General features: G+C 40.8%; 1 protein-coding gene and 1 long non-coding RNA gene across 4 annotated transcripts; both read left to right on the plus strand.

Moving 5' to 3' along the window:
* The first annotated feature begins 833 nt into the window (after window positions 1-833).
* On the plus strand, window positions 834-4,591 carry LOC143167523 (uncharacterized). Its single transcript, XR_012996558.1, has 2 exons — window positions 834-904; window positions 2,559-4,591. It is a non-coding gene; the product is annotated as an uncharacterized LOC143167523 (long non-coding RNA).
* Window positions 4,592-6,533: 1,942 nt separating this feature from the next.
* LOC143167535 (solute carrier family 2, facilitated glucose transporter member 11-like) lies at window positions 6,534-19,795 on the plus strand. Of its 3 annotated transcripts, XM_076353049.1 has the most exons (12): window positions 6,535-7,022; window positions 9,206-9,304; window positions 9,857-10,017; window positions 10,635-10,759; window positions 12,274-12,403; window positions 12,550-12,698; window positions 13,330-13,517; window positions 14,589-14,699; window positions 14,776-14,877; window positions 15,989-16,064; window positions 16,997-17,124; window positions 17,454-19,795. In XM_076353049.1, the coding sequence occupies exons 1-12, from the start codon at window positions 6,999-7,001 to the stop codon at window positions 17,658-17,660; spliced, it is 1,500 nt and encodes a 499-aa protein (XP_076209164.1). In that variant the 5' UTR covers window positions 6,535-6,998; the 3' UTR covers window positions 17,661-19,795. The 3 variants fall into 3 exon arrangements, with proteins under 3 accessions (XP_076209166.1, XP_076209165.1, XP_076209164.1); XM_076353051.1 differs by lacking the exon at window positions 14,589-14,699 and having other exon boundaries at window positions 6,534-7,022; XM_076353050.1 differs by lacking the exon at window positions 9,206-9,304 and having other exon boundaries at window positions 6,534-7,022.
* Window positions 19,796-20,241: the final 446 nt, after the last annotated feature.

Here is a 20,241-nt window from a genome sequence, read left to right on the forward strand (position 1 = left end):
AATGAGACAGGGAGTAAGACACTTCGAGAGAGTACTGAGAGAGTAGGCACTTTGAAAATTCAGCCCATTTTATAAATAATTAACTGCTCCAAAAAAAAGCAGAAGCTGTGATAGTAAATGTCTGCTAGCTGTGTACTGGCCTAGGACACATTGCACTCTACTAGTGCACATTAGCATACAGTACTACACTTTACCACTGCTATGCTCCACAGCGCCCGCGTACTGCTGCTATTCAAGAGCTGTTAATGCTGCTGACCACTGCAGCATTTAATCACTTCCCTCCCAAAACTCTTGTACCTTCGTATAGGACGATCAATTATTTTTCCATTTTCTGTCACAGTTACAAATGGTATACCATGCCTCCTGTTTAGTAGGACCATTAAGTCCTATCTTTCTGCAGTTTAACCATTCACATTGTCTATCATTGTGCTGGAGCACTGAATCAGTGTTGAGTTTTAGGGAGTTTTCTATTTAAAAATTTCAGATAATGTGCTTGCTACTTCTAAAGGAATAGCCACAGAAGAAGCTCTGATATTAAAGCGCCAGTGTGTGTTCCAGCAGCTGAAACCTGGGTTAGATTTTGTATTCAAACTGATTTCACTCTGTGTATCAAAACAGGGAGCGCTCATGCTACAAAATGTTCCCATTCAGAGGGACCTCGTCTGTTGAGTCATTGACATATTTAATCCATCCATTCTAAGTGCTGTCCAATTGCTGCAAAAAACATCAGTCAACAGAAATCATACGAAATAAACATTAACCTCAGTCTCAGAGTCAGATGATTACTTAAGCAAAAGGTGCAGAAAAGGCATGACAGAAAACACTTCCTCAGTCTCATAGAGTTCTGTCTGCCTGGGATCAGCCACCCTCTCGACATAGGACGGAAAAGCTCCTTTCAGAAGTGGTGAGTACTACAGCTGGCAGTATGGGCTGTTAATATTAAGCTGTCAGAAGAATTGAGAGGTTATCTATCTGTTGCAATTACCATTCCTAAAGAAAATACAATACATATGTACCAAACTATTTTCAAAATAATAGGGTGGACAGTGGATGCTCTTTAAATAATCCTTCTAATTTTGTTACTGTAAAAATTAGAGCTAACATTTAAAATAAAAAAAATCAAAAGACACAGAATGAAATTTCTGGACTAAATCATCATGGAAACTTTGAAGGAAGTTCCAGCTAGGTGGAGAAACTGACTTTTTAAAACAGGTTAAAAAGTCCTCTAGTACTTAAATGGTGAGACATTTCCATACAGTTTTCACCTGCTCCCACACCTTCCCATGTATAACTGTGATACTGTTAAGCTTTCCTAGCTAGTAGCCTGATAGTGATATGAAATATCATTTGAAAATAAAGCTTTTGTGGATTGGTTAATTAATTAATGTGAAGAAGAGTAAGAAAACTGATAATCCAGAACCTTTATCTGGCTGATCTTTTTTGCATTGATGCTTTGCATGTTCTGCTAAGATTACTTAAGCATCATGAAACAAGATTATATCCTAGAAATGCAGGGACTATGATATCACCAGTTTCTTTTGTGATGAGCTTGTACTATTCCTTGCATGTTCAGTACCAGCGGTTGTTTGTAATGCTCTTTGCGTCGGGAATTGGTGGATCCCTCACAATTGGCTTTTAAATCTCTACGATTAACTACTCAGCCATGGTAAGAAAAGCTTTAAGCAGATACAGCATCTTCAGAAGTCATTGGTAGTGGGGTCAAAATGTAAAGGATGCTTCCCAAAATAAGTTGCAGATTGTTTCCATCGACTTTCCACTCCCAGCTCTTTCCACCCCCCCTTCTCTGCAGCAGAAAAGAGTAAGATCTAGACTGTAGCTGCCTTTGAGTGGGCGTGCCCAGGTAACAAACACATCAGTCTCTCCACTTAACAGACATTAACAAAGGCAGTCAAAATTTTCAAAAGGTATCACGTAAGGTAATTTTAAATGAGGTAATTTGGGTACCACAACCATCTAACTGAAATAGCAGACAGCCTACTGGGAGCTATCTCATCTTGTCAGCAAATTGCATAAATTACCTCATCAATTTACTACAAATTCTTTCCAACAAATCTGTCCAGATACAGCATGTCTTTGTAATTCTACATGAAGACACACATGCATACAAACACGAAGCCCTTTAATGAATCAATATGCTATGTTATCAGTGCAAAGAGCTGCCAGTGATTGTGACCACAGTTTCTCTGTTCAGGATCAAGGAAGGCACTTCCAGAGTGCTGTAGCAAGAGTCATGTGATCAGGCAGGGAAAGAGAGAGATCAGAGACTATATTGATGTTTTGACAACTGTATAGTGTTAATTAAGGTTTGTATACTAACAACTGTGAGATAGGATCTTATTTTCTGCAAGACTGTGAACACAGGATATAAACATATGCCACTGGTGTTCTCATACCATGCTTGTTAATATCATGATGTCTGGGCAATGTAGGGGATGTAGGGGAATAACTAATTAATAATCTAAATAAATCTGCATGTACAAATATTATGATGCATGAATAGTACAGTTGTATCAAGCTTTCCTCTTTGTTCTGCACAGCTATGAAGAAACTGTGGGGTGAGGAAGAGCACCAGGCAGAAGTGGACGACCTACAAAAACAAAAGGCCATTTTGTTGGAAAACATCAAAATCCTGAGTGTGCTGGAAGTGATGGAAGACCAAACTCTGCACTGGCAGCTGTGCATTTTGATTATTGTGATCATAACTCTGCAATTCTCTAGCATTAATGCAGTTGGGTATCTTCCCCTCTCCACCCACTAAAACAACTCTTAGATGTCAATAAGAAAATTCTGCAGTTTAAGCTTGCAGACACTATAAAAGAAGTAGTATCTGGGTGAGAGTCAAGCAGTCATGAGATTTACTCCTAGCCATCAGCTGGGTGCTGATTTGGCTTTGGATGTTTTTGCCCATCCATCTACCACTCTTTATTTGGAAAACTGGCATGCACTATCTATCTACCTAACAGAAAAAGAGAGAGCTTCACTGAGCTGGCAAAGTGCTATATAAATGCATCATGTTATTTAAGAAGAGAAATTTTGAATTATGGACATTTATTCTGCAGTAACGCTGGGGGCAGACGGGCTTGTGTATGTTAGTTACCCTGCCCACAACAGCTCAAAAACAAGAGATACACTTATCATAATCATTTAGTGTTGGACCTACAGAAGTGAAAATAGAGGTGTTAATGATGGGTGAATTTCCTGAGGAAGATGAAGGAATTCACATGAAACTTTTTCCTTTCTCTTTTCACTATTGGTACAGCCATTCTAGCCCCACTATATCCAGGCAGTCCCAAGAAAAGAGACAAAAATATGGAATGAGAAGGCTCTAGCAGGCAGTAGCTCAAAGAGGCTGTGCTCTGCCTCCTAGCCAGTTTTATTAGCTCTCCTGACAACAACAACAGCAACAGCTACCAAAGCCATAATATTTACAGAACATAACCTCCTTTGAACAGATGCAAGCATAGCCCTGACACACTAACGGTGATGCCACTACTTGTATTCAGTTCTGTTGGATGCCAGCTGCAGCCTCCTAACAGTGATTTTGGCCCTGATGCATGGGCCTGTACTGAAATAAGTAAAGCTGGATGGCACTTAAATTTCCAACTTCTTCTTGAAGGTATCTGTCACAACAATGACACTGAAGCAGTAGTACAAAGACGAGAAAGCTAAAAGAAAAAAGCCTAGCTTACTTGTTTTATCTCTCCTTTTGAGTAAAAGATAGGGAGGGTGAGTAGTCAAAATAATTTGAGATGTTGCTTGCAGAAGTATGAGAAAGAGAGGCCTTGGCATGGGGTTAAAACAACATGCAAACATTAATATTTGCGTGTTAATCGTATACTGTCTGGTTTATCAGTAACTGCAAGAGATGCAGCAATAGTAAGCATTTGCGAGAACAGACCTCCTGAGGTTTGGCACATTGGATTTGTGCAGACTGGGAGGATTAATGCTTGAGATGGAAAGGTTCCTCAAGCCAGGAAGTAGTGAAGGTGCCCAGCAACACTACCCATAAAGGACTGACTTCTAGCAGGAGACAGTGGAGCTATATCAGAGTAAGCATGGCTGGACTTCGTAAGAGAGGGACAGAGGGATCCAAGGCTTATGCTTTTAAACCTGACATGGTGCTGTGTGACAGGGATGAACAGTCCCTCTGCAATGTTTCAGCTGTGCTTCTGCTGAGACCGGTTCCTGCAAAAGGACCAGCAAAGACAAAGTGACGCTGGCCAAAATTACAACAGAAAATTCTCTCTTCTGTATGTGCAGAAAGGTTGGGACTCCTGAAAAGAAGATATGCAAAAGAGGAAAAGGAGAGTAAAATCAGAGAGAAGGAACTGACAAATGAAGGTGGAAGTTACCACAGCAGAATACACTATTGATCTGGTACAGTGCCAATAGTGAACGCTGACCCTAACATGTATTTTTCCGTATGTCGATATAGTTAGCTACTCCATGGCTTTAATGTCTGTTCAGTGCAGTTCAGAAGTACTACCACCTGCAGTTGTACCACATTGTGAAATCTGTGCAAACTGGGAAAAGAACAGCATGAAAGAAGATAAATGTTATATTTGTGTTCTGTTTGGTCTCATGCTGTTCTTATTTTCAAACAGGCTACTCGGGCATTAGAAATTCCCCTTTACAACATTGTTAGGGAAGCTGCAAGCTGTATAGAAGCACTGCCACAGAGAGGATGGGGGAAGAGGGCATGGTGGCAAAAAGAAGCACAAGATTTCATCCTGGATGCAGGCAGCATGTTATTAATCTTTTTAGAATCAATGAGGTGTGGGGGCACAGCTCAGGAAATCATTCAGCTCAGGCATCTTCATCTACCTCTTCCTTCCAGAGACAACGGGAAACTTGGTTATGGAAATAACCAAAGAATTTGGCGCTTTACCTTTTAGGAAGAGACCTCATTCCTTTACAGGAAATACTTCTCTTGAGGAACACATCACCTACACTAGCTTCTAGCTGATCAGTAGAAGGCCCATATATTAAGTAAGGTCATAAAGGACCTTGATGCTTGCAGACTGCAAAAACAAAACAAAGGCAAATTATTTGTTTTGTATTATTGGAAAAGATATGAATATTCCTTCATAGACACAAGTGGAATCTTCATGAATGAAAGGCATTCTCATATCACCTTAAAAACCTGAGAGCAGTCAATAATCAATAAGTCATCATCATATAAAATATGTGCTATGCTAAACTTACAGATTTCACTTAGGAAATATTTTGTGCCTAAATGTCTTCTTTAGTTCCAGTCTCTGTGATTTTGCTATTCAGAATTTCATTTTGAGTTTTGGACTATAACAAGCCCAGTCTCAAATCAAACCTAGAAGAAACCACTGAGTTCCTCTCAGTGTGAAACTGAACTGCAGATGGCTTCAGTCATCCACAATGAGCAATATAGTCTAGATCAAGCTGGCTTAGAACCAAGCCCAGCTTTTGGCTCTTTAGACAGATTTATATGACACACCTCATGAAAGTGAGTTTCATGTGTTTGCCCATTTCACAGCAAGCATTTCCTACAGCTCTATATAGACAAATTAAAAGATCTCCTTAACTCTGTAATCATTCCTTAAACATGAAACCATGCACAACTTTCATAGTGTAAAAGAGCTTTTTCTAGAATATACATGAAATTTTTAACAGAAACGGTCAATTCCATTGGGTTGACAAAAAACAAGAGGTAAACTCCTAGGATAAAATCCTCCTAAAATTGCTGATAAGGTGAAACAGTACCATGCTATACAGTCATGTGCAGCTCAGAATCACCAGAAATGCCCAAAAACGTAAGAGATATTTCACTGCGAGCTAGTGGAATTTGCTGCTCTTTGAGATCCTCAGTAATTATTTTCAAGGAGTGTAGGAATCCGTATGACATACCCCCCCCTACACTTTGATACAATTTGAGAAAAATTATGTAATAAAAAGGAAACATTAACATTTTGAAACAATAAATAGTCAATAGCTATGCAACTTGCATTTTTGTACAATCAAAATGTTACAATTGTTGGTGTTCAAGAGAAAATACTTACAAAAATGCCAAATCATTCTAAATGCTATTGCAAGCCAGAATAAGCAGCGTTTGCTATGCAGTTATATAGACAATAGTTGGAATTACACAAGTAACCAAGGTTTTATTATTAACATGTTTTTTTTTTCTCATTTCTTTAGACTTGCAGTATTTGCAGTAAACCCCCCGGTAAATAATTGCATTCTGTGTTTTATGAACTGAAAGTACAAGTCCCAAGGTTGAGCCTGGGCATTTACTGAGGGCTTCAGTACAACCCCATTGCCCCACCTCCCCCCCACCCCATCTCTTACTGCCTTTTCACCACTCCTGGCCAACAAACATCCCCATAAACACCAGACAAGAAACATCCCCATAAACACCAGACAAGAAATACCCTTCCTTGGTACAGTCTAACTGATACATAAAGCCAGAATAGCAGAATTAAGCATTGAAATTTGCCTATTTTTCACCTACTAAATGTTTACTATACCAATGAATCTGAAACAGAACACCACATACTTTACTTAATAATAAATAACAGTACCTAAACCTTGTACCAGCTGCTTTTTGCTTTATGCAGATTATGGCAGAGGTACTCCTCAGTCTGCGTCATAGAAGTAAATTATTTTACTGTTCCTGGAAAACTGTTTAGATTTTTTTGCCTGAACTGTTCTCCTTTCCCTTTCCAAAGCCCTCGCTACAATCCCAGGTGCAAACTTCCTCTGCTTTGAAACTTTCCCCCTGCGGACTGGACTAGATGCAATTATTTCCTGAAATATTTAATCCGGCAGTGTTAACTTTGGCCAGTTGAAGTAAATATAAGTGAGTGAAGACGTAATAGTAAAAATTTAACTCTGCTCCCTGAAGGCAAATGCCCACTGCCATACCAGCAGGCAGGAGACAGAGACACAGAAGCCTGTGATGACAAAGACACATCACACAGTGGACAACCAGCCCCTAGCCAGAGATGACCGGCTTCCTATCAGACCTGGTAAGTACTTGGTGGGGTATTTACATCTGTGACATTTTTGTATGCTACTAGTGTTTCAAAGAAAACAAAATCAGTATCTCAGTAAAAACAACAAGGCTCCTATTCACTAAAAGCGTCTTGGAAGTGGTTCTGCCCACCATTTTGAAGTATTACAGATGTTTGCGCTTCATATGCTCTCCCATCCATCTTTGTCATATTTTTATTAATACATTAACGTTTCTTAAATGTTTTCATTTACTGGAAAATATTTGCTTACCTCCAAACATAATTTGTTTTGCTTACCTGCTTAAAAAAGAGTTTTGTTAAATATATTACTAATTATTTAGTGCAAGAGATGGCAGGCAGAGGTTTTGAAAGGCAGGGAACAGGACTGGATGTTGGCAGCTGTCCTGGTTTCGGCAGGGATAGAGTTAATTTTCTTCCCAGTAGCTGGTACAGTGCTGTGTTTTGGATTTAGGATGAGAATAATGTTGAAAACACACCGATGTTTTAGTTGTTGCTAAGCAGTGCTTACACTAGTCAAGGACTGTTCAGCTTCCCGTGCTCTACCGACCGAGAAGGCTGGAGGTGCACAAGAAGCTGGGAGGGGGCACAGCCAGGACAGCTGACCCAAACTGGCCAGAGGGACATTCCATACCATGGGACGTCATGCTCAGTACATAAACTTGGGGGAGTTGGCCTGGGGGGGTGACCGCTGCTCGGGAACTGGCTGGGCATCAGTCAGCGGGTGGTGAGCAATTGCATTGTGCATCACTTATTTTGTATATTCTTTTATCATCATCATCATCATCATCATCATTATTATTATTATTATTACTATTATTATTATTATTTTGCCTTCCTTTTCTGTCCTATTAAACTGTCTTTATCTCAACCCACAAATTTTACTTTTTTTTTCCAATTCTCTCCCCCATCCCATTGGGGGGTGGGGGGTGAGGGGGGTGAGCAAACGGCTGTGTGGTGTTTAGCTGCCTGCTGGGTTGAACCACAACAGCAGCTGTGGCATCTTGACAGGGATGTTTGTGGGAGCCTGCAGCATTTATATCGTGGCTATGGCTGAGTCTTGAACCCGGAGTTTCTGCCTCACACATCAGTGAGGCATGTCCAATTAGGACAAAGCCACTTTGAGAAAGAGCTCTCAGCTCCTGCTGGGCACACTTAACCTCTCATCCAGGAAAAAGGAATATGGCAGCGCACCTCTGAAAGGCTGTCGATTTTTCATTCGTTCACAGCATATTCACTATGTCCTGCTGCAAAGGCTGCTGTAGAGTAAACCTAAGTGCAGTGTTGGTTGTGTATTTTCAAATCTGTGATCAACCAGGAAAAAAAATCAAAAAGTGGGTTGCCTGTTCTCAAAGCTCCAAAGAGATTAAAATGATCATGCTGCTTGAGACAGGCAGGTGGGGCAAGAGTTCAGAACTGATGATGATAACAAGGGCTAGAAATGACACTTTCCTCCTCCAGCGCATCTTGAGCAGAACCATTGCAGAAGGGAACTTCTGTCCCAAAACCTTTCCTTGCTGTTCCCTCCTCTCCATCTAGGTAAAAACCCATGGATTTCCAAGGGCTGCCACACTGACAGGAATCTGAGTGGAAAAAAATGCTACAAGCAACACCACTCTGGGTTTTTTTCCCCCATTTCAGACTTCTTTTTTAAATTTTTAGCTGCTGTGGGTGATTTCAAGAGGCTTTGCCACAAAACTTGAGTTGAGGGATCACTGCCCACTATTCAAGGGCCTGAAGGGTAGGTAGCACAGCAGCTGCTTTCTCAGATAAGGAGGAAAGGTCTGGGTACAGAGGGCCTGGTCACTACTGTGGGCACAGGTCTCAGCTGCAGGTAGCCTGGCCACTGTCCAGATAGCAGAGAGGAAAGACCTCCCTCCCAAAAACCACTCTCACACATTTTAGCCCTGGAGTGTGGAATGACCTTCAGCTTGCTACTCTGTTGACTAATTATCGAGAAGGGGAGGGAAATGTAATGGTTTCCATAGCTAAAGGCTGCATTTCCTGAGTTGGATGTAGGTAAGTCACAGGGGGATATACACTTCACACCAGGGCAAGCAGAGGGAACATGCCTATCTGCAAATCCCTTGAACAAATGAGACGTTTCTGGAGAATGAAGGACACATTCCAAGAACAGCCTGATGTGGCTACAAGCTTAAGATTGTGTTCTACCTCTGCAGGTACAGTACCGGGGGCTCTTTCAAATTATCACTGTCTTGGGGATCGGTGGAACATTCCAAATTGGCTTTCAAATTTCTACAATCACCTACATGTCTCAGGTAGGCAAAGACGCAGGCACACGGGTTAACGGTGGCACTGAGCCTACATTCCTGCTTGAGGATGCTCCGCTCTGGCAGTCAGCAAGGGTTTAATCACAGTATTCTCCTCCCACAATTCTTTCCCATTACTATGCTATCACGTAAAGCAGAACATGTCAAAGTATTGAAAATAGAAGAAAAGAAAGAGACCTGCAAGTCATTGTTTATAGAACCGTTCCTCAGAAGATGCACACTGACTGGGGTGGCATCTACATGTAAACCTACAGCACATGTGCCTCCTTCAGTGGTCTCATTTGACACTATTCTTCACTACAAGTCCGTGCTTCAGTGCCTCAGATCTCAAGGACAAAAAAACAAAGAATGAACTCCTTTTAATGGCAAAATGAACACACCATACTCTATTACACTATGTCTATTAGCTAATGCACACTTTTAAGAGTCTTTAGGAAATAGTGACTTTAGCTGAAGCAACAAAATTATGTTCTAAATATAATAAAATACATGCACTGGGGTCACAGTTATTGTTAACGAAAATTCTTTCTTCTGTCTCAGCATGTTAAGGCTTTCATTAATGAAACTTGGCTGGAGCGATACGGCTACCCCATCCACCAGGATAACCTCTTGTTCCTATGGTCTATCACTGTGTCCATCTTTGGTATCGGAGGTCTCTTGGGTTCTTCAGGAAGTAGATACCTGACTGTCAAGTATGGCAAGTATGTGTGTTTAAAGACAATTTGTCAACTGAATCTTAGCTTAAGGAAATGACAGTTGAGGTTTTAAATGTGAGACAGACTTTTAGGCTTAGTCATGGCTGTAGTACAGCCAGCTTAGTGGTGTCAACAGATTTGCTGCTTCTTGCCCTTGTCCTGTGGCACAGGCTAATCAACTGTGCTGCCAACCTGTCACACCAGACGCAGTTACTCAGGTTGGGTTAGTCTCAGCAAGGAGGAAAGGCAGCCCCCCGGCTGAAGACAGAATGGGTTTCTTGGAGGTGCTACTCAAAATATAGCAGCATTGAGATGCTCCTAAGTGCTACATCAATGCGTTTCATGATGGATTTTCAAGTGCAGAAAAGCTTTAAGACTTTTCTCTGCTACAAACCCCAGAGGTGTTCCCAAACTCCCAGGTCTAGCTGCGTGCCAAGGCACACTGTGAGTCCAGAGTATCCAGTGCCAACAGTGTGGAAGGGCTTATTTTGTCCTGGACCACATATGTATAATTTCACAAAACTAGCACGACAATTTCACCCAAGACATCCTACATGCCAGGAGCTTAAGTGCCATTTCCCTTCCGATTTACAAAAATTCTTTTTACTTTCTTGCTCTTATAGAAAGAAATGTCTCCTGTACAATGATCTGCTCATGATAGTGGCAGCATCCATCATGGGCTGCAGTAAAATAGCCCAGTCCTTTGAGATGATTCTAATTGGACGCTTCATGTGTGGAATAAGTGCAGGTAAGTGATTTCTCCCACGGGTCAGCAGGCTCTCCCAAAATTTTACATCTTTATTCAAAGTACATAATAACCCTCCACTAAGAAAATACAATATTAAAGTCAGTGATCCCTTGTGAGAAGGTCTTCTATAACACTCAGCAATAAAGAGCAAAATTGCTACTAGTTTCACTGATACCAAATGAAATTCAGCTTTGCCAAGTGCATAAATATTCAGAGCTGTCAGGAATGTTTTGATACAATATGAAACAAGTTTTTTTTCTGATGGAAAATATGTATAATATTATCTTAATTTTGGTTAACAGTACCGAAAATTATATGGTGTATGGTTTAAAGCTAGTATTCTCATAAGGCTCCAGAGAACTAGGCTGTTCAAGGCCATGGCCATTTAATTTTGACTCTGAACATATTTCAGGAACGTTCTACAAGGGCATTCAACCTGCTTCAAAGCAGTAAGTCCTTAGGGTTAGTACAAAGAGCGGGGCATAATCAAGCAAAATCACTCCTGGCAGGTAGACCACATGCAGCAAAAACATCCTGTGCTAGTATCAGTATGCCTTGGATTTGTCTCCTACACAAAAAGTTGCTTTTCCATTCAGTTTGGATATCCACAGGGATGCCTATTTTAACTTATTTCATTAGAAATTAATGTCTATTTTTCAAATAACCAGATTTTGTACATTACTTCTCTGATACAGTTGTATCGAAGAACTACAGTTGTATTTTGAGAACTACTCACCCACAGGGGCCCTGCTACGGACTAGAAGCTGTACCACGCCTCATGCAAAGACCTAATTTTTGTTAAAGAGATTGCATATTTGCATTGTTTTGCCATCACATAAAGCCAGGAGAAGAACATGTTGCTTTCAAAACAGATAAAAGGGGCTATGACCACCATATCAGGAAAAAGCTCTTGTTCCCAGACCAGTTTTCAGCATGTCTGAGTTATTTAGTACTTCACATATAGCTGGAAACATCAACTCTGCCTGAAATCATCAAAATTATTGCTGGACAGTGGAAAAGAAATACTTGTGTCTCCCCCTAAATCATGTACAAATCAACATTGAATATAGCACTGTATGCTTTAATCTGATCTACCATACAGCTCTTCTATAGCATTATGCCAGAAAAGGTTGAGATTATGTGGGTTAACTACAAGCATATTAAATATTACTACAGAGTGTTTAGTTATTTAGCACTTGCATACTCTGTGTCCTTTAAAATATGCTAAGGCTCACAAGAGATACTATGATGAGGCTACACCTACACCTCAAAGGGAAAACTGTACATTTCTTAAGATCAGGAAACTGCACTGTGAAAAGAAGACCAAATACTTTTGTAGAAAGGGTTAGAAAATCTAGTACTGAAAAATCTCATACATGGGTTGAGGTACGAGAAACAACTCAGTGCATGAGGCAGCTATATTCTGTAATGCTTAATTATTTACATGCAATTTTATTTCCAACAGTTATGAATGTCTTCTTTCTTCTCTCCCATAATTCTCTCTTCATGTCAAGGTCTTTGTGTTCCTCTACATCATCAATACGTTGGAGAAATTTCCCCTAGGAAGCTACGTGGATTTGCAAACTCTACTTCCTCTTTCTTTTGGTCACTGGGAAAAGCCGTAGGGCAAATTTCAGGACAAAGGTATAATACAATTGATTTCCCACCCAATCAATTTCTGGATCCCCTCTGAATTTTGCTTCTTCCTCTGCTTTTCCATCCATTCCCTTCTCTCCTCAAAACCAGTGCAATGAACCTTTATTCTACACACACATTTTTATTCCTGCCAGGGAGCTGCTGGGCAGCCAGTCCCTGTGGCCCATGCTGATGGCCTCCTGTGGACTTCCAGCACTGATCCAGCTGGTCACTCTGCCCTTCTTCCCTGAGTCCCCACCATATCTCCTCATGCATAAAGGAGACCAGGAAGGCTGCAAAAAAGGTAATTGAGGGCTCCAGCTTGCTGTTTCTCACTTAACTTTCAGTTGTTTTGTGATGTTTACTCTCCCCATATGGAAAAAAATAAACAGGACAAAGTTTCTCCCTGCTCATTTCCAAGATGACTGTGTGAATACAGAGTATATTTTTGTTGTAGTCCCTACACAGAACATGAAACTACTTCTCTCTACAGTTCTGCATTACAAAACTTTTCGCATTCAGCTGACACCACCTGCCCTGTCAGTCTGATAATAAATGATAAATGATAAAGGATAAATGATAAATGATAAATGGCTGTTTGCACTGCAGGGCTCCACAGGGCACCCCTTAGCTCTGGTTGTTGGCTGTGTACCCTGCTTATACCCTGAGAGAAGGAGGAAGGGAGAAAAGTAGGACCCATGAGCAGGGAGGGAGTCATTGTGCACCCCACTAGGCTCCTCTGTCAGAACAGGTCCCTCTGTGCAGGAGGGGACCAGGGCTCTGGAACACCCTATAGGACATCTCTGCCTCACACCACAGCCACAGCCCATGCATGCTGTGCTGCCAGACACATGCATCACCTATTCAACAAACTCCTTAGGCAACAAACAGAGACAAATTAACATGGCAGGTCTCGCTCTCCTTCTCCTCCACAGCCATAAGGCAGCTTTGGGGTGAAGGCCATCACCAAGCAGAGATTGATGACATCATGAAAGAGAAGGCAACAATGAAAAACACCAAGATCTTGAGTGTGCTGGAGCTAATGAAAGAGCAAGCTTTCCGTTGGCAGCTGTACATGATAGTTATTCTGACCGCCACAGTTCAGCTATGTGGCATCAATGCAGTTGAGTGTATTTCCCCCTTAAAGTCTCAAAACACTTATTGACAACCTTAAAGGAGACATCATGGCCCCCAGGAGTTCCCTCCATTTTTCTCAGGCTTCTCAGGCCACAACTTGCTGTCTGCCAGCCCTCCTACAGGGCAGCAGCAGCAGTCTGCAAAGATTGGCCAGGCTCTTCATGTGACATCCCTTTGCCTAGCACTTGGTCCTTGCTGAAGTTACCTTCCTCAGTAGCTAGGCTTATTTAACAGTCATTTTTTGAAGCAGTTACAAGGCCCCAGAACCCACTCTTACAAATGAGCCCAACCTATATTGGCAAAATCTGCAGTGTAGTTTTATGTTACTTCTGCCTGCAACTGCTGCTATTTACCTCCTGGCTCTTATCATCCTAAGATGTTGGGATGGCAGTATGCTCACTCTACCTTTAAAGCTAATCAACGAGCATGCTCACTGTTCTGGCAGCTTTTGCAGTTCTCCCCCTCTTCCTCACAGCAGCACTTTTCTGGGATCGTTTGGAAGCCACAGCTTTGCAATTGCCTGCATGATTCTTCTACCTCTAACATCACGATGCAGCAACATCTGTAAAGGAAATACACAGCTGGGTCTAACACAGCTTAAACTGGAATCTTTATCATCTCAGCATATCTCCAAACAGTAGCAGAGAAAAGACAAAGATGCTTGTTTTGCCCCCTCATGACTCTGTAATCCATGTTCTTCTTCCTTGAGAATATCCTACAATGGCGTTTTTGGATGGGCTCCAGAAGAGACGGTATACCTGGCTGTTTCTGAAAGCATCTAAATCAGGACTCTGCAAACCTAATTACATTGCAGCAGCTGGAGGTCCTTCTATTCAGCATTTTATCTTTTACCAAATTAATTAATTGATTGCATTTTATAATGTTTTTGTCTGCCAATAAAGTGAATACTACCAAAAAGAGTGCAGAATTCTAGCTCACTCCAAAGCTGAGCTGCATACTCCTTGGTTAGCAGCTCCTATCCAGGGCAGTGTCACACAGCTATGGGTAAGAAATCAATTATTTTCTTCTCTTACTGTTTTATGGGGTTTTTTTCCAGATTTATTTTTATACTTTTGAAGTCCTCCAGACAGCCGGCTTTGATGAAAGAATGATCTCCTATATGACCCTCTCTGTTGGACTCTCTGAACTCGTAGCTACTGTAGTCTGTGTAAGTCACATTACTACAGGAATGGGTCACAATTTGCTCTTCTGGCACCAATACCACTGTGATTTCTGTCCTTCAGAGCTCCATCATTGAGCGACTGGGCAGGAAAGTGCTCCTAAGAGGAGGCTATTGGATCATGGGTTCACTGCTAGCTGGTATCACCGTGACTCTCTCCCTACAGGTAAGGAAACTTTTCTCATGGCAGATCTCTTTCCATTATCTATTCTATTTCTAACCTCTGCTCACAGGCAGGATCATGCTACTGAGAAAGGAAAGTGAGGCTTAGAAGTGCCAAAATAACTTCTGTGTTAACAGCTTACCCTCTGGGAGGGGAATATCCTAAAGATCAAGCTTGTCTATACATAGGATTAAACCCTCTCTCAGCAAGTACTGTCTTGTACTCCTGCCTTCCTTTCAACATGATCCCATGAGCTCAGCAAGGAGCACATAAAACACTAGGAGACTAGCACTGATTCCGAATTTCATCACACTGCAAGGACCAAACACTGGCCAACGTAGACCAAAAGACGGTCCTAGGAAAATGGCCCTTTCTATTCATGCAGTTTTTAACAAGTAACAATAAAAAACCAGACTTTTTGCATCAGTTAATTTGAAATTTAATTTTGCTGCAGAAGATACTGGGAATGCACATATCTGTTCACAGACTGGAGACCAGTTCACCTCTATAACACTGTGTCATTGCTGTAGCTTCTTCAGAAGCAAGTCTCCTGGGTTACCAGTATTCATCCAAGAGCTACTTTATAGATACTACTGTAAAATTAGCCTTGAAGCAAGGTGGCAGCAGACTTCCAGTTTTGCTTCATTCATGAAGGATCTCAAACATAGGAGAGAGAAATCTTTTTCCCTGAAGCATCGAGTCTCATATCTTTCTGACTAAGATCTAGGAAAGTTCCTTTTCAGTACCAGTTATTGAACCTATCACTTAACAAAAGTGAAGAAAGATATGATTTGGCCTTCCCATATCTCTAAGGGTTGGGGGAAGCACCGCGGGGTCAAGAAGAAAGGAGGACAGGGTGGAAAAGTACTGTTCAGACTTCCTTTTAATTGAAGGCTTCCGAGCTTGACAGCTGCTTGCAAACCTACTTCTCTGCTCACCCAACAAAAACCTCACTGCTCCATCCACAGGAAAAAGCACACACATTTCTCTGCCAGTTCCCCCACACTGTATATTTTTTCTTGAGGTGGCAGTGTTGGAAAACAAGCAGCATTTCTCACCTATGGTTATCAACAGATTTCACCCAAAAGTTTGTTATGTTTTTTTTTTTCCCCAGGACCAGTATTTCTGGATGCCATACTGCAGCCTTTGTCTGATTATCTTGTTTGCAGTTGTCTTTGGAGTCGGGCCAGGTGAGCACTTCATTCAAAAGAAATAAAGGAATCAAGTCAAGTGAGCTTATTAATATAGCTAGGAAAATACTGCATAATATTGCATAACATTTAGCATAAGTAAATTTATTTAACCTAATCTTGTAGTCATTTAAACATTGTGGGTCCAATCATTGGCCAGAAACTTCAATGCCATCAGGATTGGGTTTTGCTAACAAGAGGAAAGGAAGAGAGCAAAAAGTACTCACTGGAAAAATACAGCAAAAATAGAGCAAAAGCAGATGGGTAAAAGATTTTTTTTAAAATACTAAGAAAAAGGAAAGAAAAAGAAAAGCAAGAGTTCTTTTAAATTCAGTGTTGTATAATGTTACATCTTATCCCACATGGACAGCAGTGCAGAAGACCGACTCTGGAGTAATTCTTTTCCTAGCATATACTACGTGCTCCTTCTAAAATTTTTTTAAAGCCTTTTCATTTTTTAAGTATTTGCCTTCCCATATGGCAGGGCTGAATTATTTTCCTAACTCAAAGCTGTCGAAGTCCTGTGACTTCAAAACATAACTGAAATGCCCAGGAAGTGAATCCAGGAAGATCACTCACGGGCGATCTAGCAGTATCATGCTGGGAATTCTTGTCAGTAATAATAATTGTTATTCCATCCTTACACAGCTTCCTTCATGAGATGTCAGACTTTCTCAAGTGTTAACTACTTAATTCTTTAATCTCCCCAATAAATGTATTTGAATAATTTGCCATTTTCATAAGCTGATGTCTAGCAGTTTATAAGATGCCACGAACATTTTCTTTTCTAAAACAGCGACATACTCAAATCTTTTGAATGCCAGTCCATGATAGTAGCATCTGTTTGCTGACTGTGTAATGGTAGCACTCAATCCAAATGTTCAAATCAAACACATCAACAAGTAATAATTCTTATTCTTCCTTCCTTTCAGCTGGTGCCACAATTTCCATTAGGGTTGAAATTTTCAAGCTCTCATGCAGACCACCCGCCTTTGTGATCAGCGCAGTTCTCAACTGGCTGGGCGTCTTTGTGATCGGAACAACCTTCCCGTTCATTGTGGTGAGTGACTTTCCCTGGGACACTCTCCAGGGGCACTAAGCTCGAGTCGGCCATGGGAGCAAGAAGAAGAGCAGAAGGAGATGGCAATGCCATGTCAGTCTAGAGTGGCCTTGGCACCTGCTCTCCCAAGTCCAGTTTTGCGGCTGAAGGGCCCTGATTTGCCCAAGATACTTATTCAGATTGAAATATTTGTCAAAGGTCAAAATACAAAGAACTCCTTATCAAATTCAAAGTACTTTGGGACCCAAATACAAAAACTGTGCCAAGAAAGTGACAAAAGAAAAGATATGCTCATCTTGCTCTCTTTCTCACTTTGCTCTTCCCTGCAGGAAAGACTCAAGCACTTCTGCTTCCTCATCTCTATGGGGGTACTTTTCACTTCAGGGATAATTATCCACCTGTTCCTTCCAGAAACAAAAGGGAAATCAATCATGGAAATCACAGAAGAATTCAATAAGCTAAACTTTAAAAAGAAGCATGTTCCAGAAACTCCAGATCATGTCACAGAGGATTACACCTTCTGCACCAGGCTTTGACCTGCTGTTAGGGGGAGTCAGGCTTTCTTAAAAGAATGGAAAAAAAGACATTTGTCATTTTCTGACTAGCAAGTCAGTCCAAATGGACTGACAGCTTTCATATCTGTCACTTACAAGGTTCCCATTTTGCCAAACCAGCACCTTTCTCAAGCACTCCACTCTGGGCAGCTTCGAAAAGGGATGATGGCTGATATTAACAGGATAGACTCGTGTGAATCATGAGCGTTTTGGCTTAACTTGCTGATGTGTAAATCTCTTCTATAACAGAGCAACTAATACACACTGAAACCACATGTAGAATTTATAAACACTCTGCTGACCACAGAGAAAGGGAAGACCTGTGATCCCCTCTCTATGATTTCTGAGTGTGTTTTTACAACCCTGAAATGGGAATAGTGAAGTTCTTGGCTTGCTGTCTCCGACCAGGTTTCAATCCATAACAGATTAAAGAAAAAATTTAGTATTATAGGAGAGAAATTCTTTGTTTCTCTAGACTCAACTGAATAATCAAACCTTGCCAGGTTCCCATGCATAAAGCCATGTTGTCCTTCTGTTGTATCTAGTTTGACAGACTTCAACCCTTTTGGATTGAAGTTTTCCATGTCAGCAGCCCTCCTTGGTTTGACTTAAATTTAATTTTTTGCTAAAAAATTCAGCCATTTGATTCTAAGCTCAGATTTGTTCATGATAAAGTATGGGGAAAAAGTTCATATACAACGATTCTCAAGGAATAGTGCCTTTCAGTGGCAATACAGGTAAAGGACTCATGGGTGGAATCCAGTCGCCATAAAACACAAGCACCTAGAGTCGTTTTAGATACTCTGTGCTATCTTACCCATCACCGTCGTCATCTCAAGTCTGTAGCTCCTCTTCCAGGATCAGGGTTCCCCCAGATATCTCATGGGCTATGAATCCCATAGCAATTTAGCTGCTACTTTCCTTTGTGTGACTTTTGGCTACCTGGACCCAGTTTACCCCAGAAATGCCCCAGACTGGAACTCCTGGATGTAACAGAATACCTGTTGCTTTACAGTTTCTCCTAAAAACATCTGTACAGTACCTCGCTGTATGTTCAGCATACTGTCAGCAAAAGCTCAGTCATGTCCTCCAGCTCTTGGATACATACAGGGCTCCCGCCTAGGGTGTATTTTTCTACCATGACTAAGAAGTGATCACATATCTTCATATTTCCAGGCTGTGTAACCAGTACAGACTCTTCAGTTATTGTTCATTGCAAGTGTAGATACTGATTGACAGCTGTAGAGATGACTGTAAATATTTTACGCCTTGAATATTTTGTCACTCATTTACAGTAAAAGCGGGAAATGTAATTCTAACATAAGGAACTTCTAAGGCGTTCATTTAAGCATTTCCAACAACAATTTATGGTTTCATTTACAGTCTCTCATAGGAGTTTTGCCAATTTTTACAAGCATGTAGTGTGCACAAAGATAAGGAAACAAAGTGAGATAATATGTTAAAACATATCATATGCAAGTTTTCTAACTTCCAGATTTAGTGTGATACACCATTCCCAATGATCTCTGTTATAGGAATGAATGCAATGTGATTTTCTACACTGATCTATAATCAACATCTGTGCTTGAGTTCACATACTGCAGGCTTTCAAACTGTGAATGATCTTCAAGGCAGTCTGATACCGAGTTCCTAATTCTTCTTCCTGCTATACATAGTTGAAGGTAAAAAGAGTTTGTGAGCCTTATAGGATAGCGTGATCTTGTAAAGTACCACAGGGATTAATTTCACCAGAAACTTTTTTTGAAATATGCAAACTCATGAGACTTTTCTTTTCTTTAGAAAGTGTCTAATTTTCTGCACATTTCCCTCTCTTAATGAGAGGCTCACTCAATCCTAGTAGAAAAGCAATACTATTAGCAAGAATGTGAAAAAAGCTAAGGCTCGCAGTGGAGCACACTATGCAAATTAAAATCTAAACTCTAGACTTGCAGAGTAAAATAAGTGTTTTTATCTCTGATATTGCTTTGACTGGCATATTTACTTGAACTCAAATGAGGCTATTCAAAATATGAATTCAATTGTTCATCTTAACTGCTGCTTATTTTTATTTGGAAATGTGAAACATAATAAAAATGGCAGATTGCCTTGTAATAAAACTTCTGGCCTCCACAAATGTTTCTCTCCCAACAACAGGATCAGCTGACAGCTGACTAGAAAAAAAGTTATTGGTGCACATACCCTTCCATGATTGGGGTTTTTCATTATTCTTGTCTTTAGTATTGAGGGACACTTAAGACCTCTCGCTAAAAGATAATCTATGAAACATGAAGTGTCCTTAAAGTCAGAAAAGCTCAATAACTTTGTAGTGTTCCATATATATATAACAACATGATTTAAAACTACCTTTAAAACTAGTCTTTGGAAACGTAAGCGGAGTGGCATCGTGTAGCATTGCTGGAGTGACTCTCTAGTGAGCCACTTCTCTGGTCTCAGTTATTCATTGATGTTATTAGGAAAGCCTTCCCCATAAGATCCTCACCAGGAAGCGAGCGGATGCCCTATGGAACATTAATGTGACAACGAAGTGGAACAGCTATTTGGA

The sequence above is a fragment of the Aptenodytes patagonicus genome, chromosome 15 (genome assembly GCF_965638725.1).
Source record: "Aptenodytes patagonicus chromosome 15, bAptPat1.pri.cur, whole genome shotgun sequence".
In the NCBI taxonomy this organism is placed as follows: Eukaryota; Metazoa; Chordata; class Aves; order Sphenisciformes; family Spheniscidae; genus Aptenodytes; species Aptenodytes patagonicus.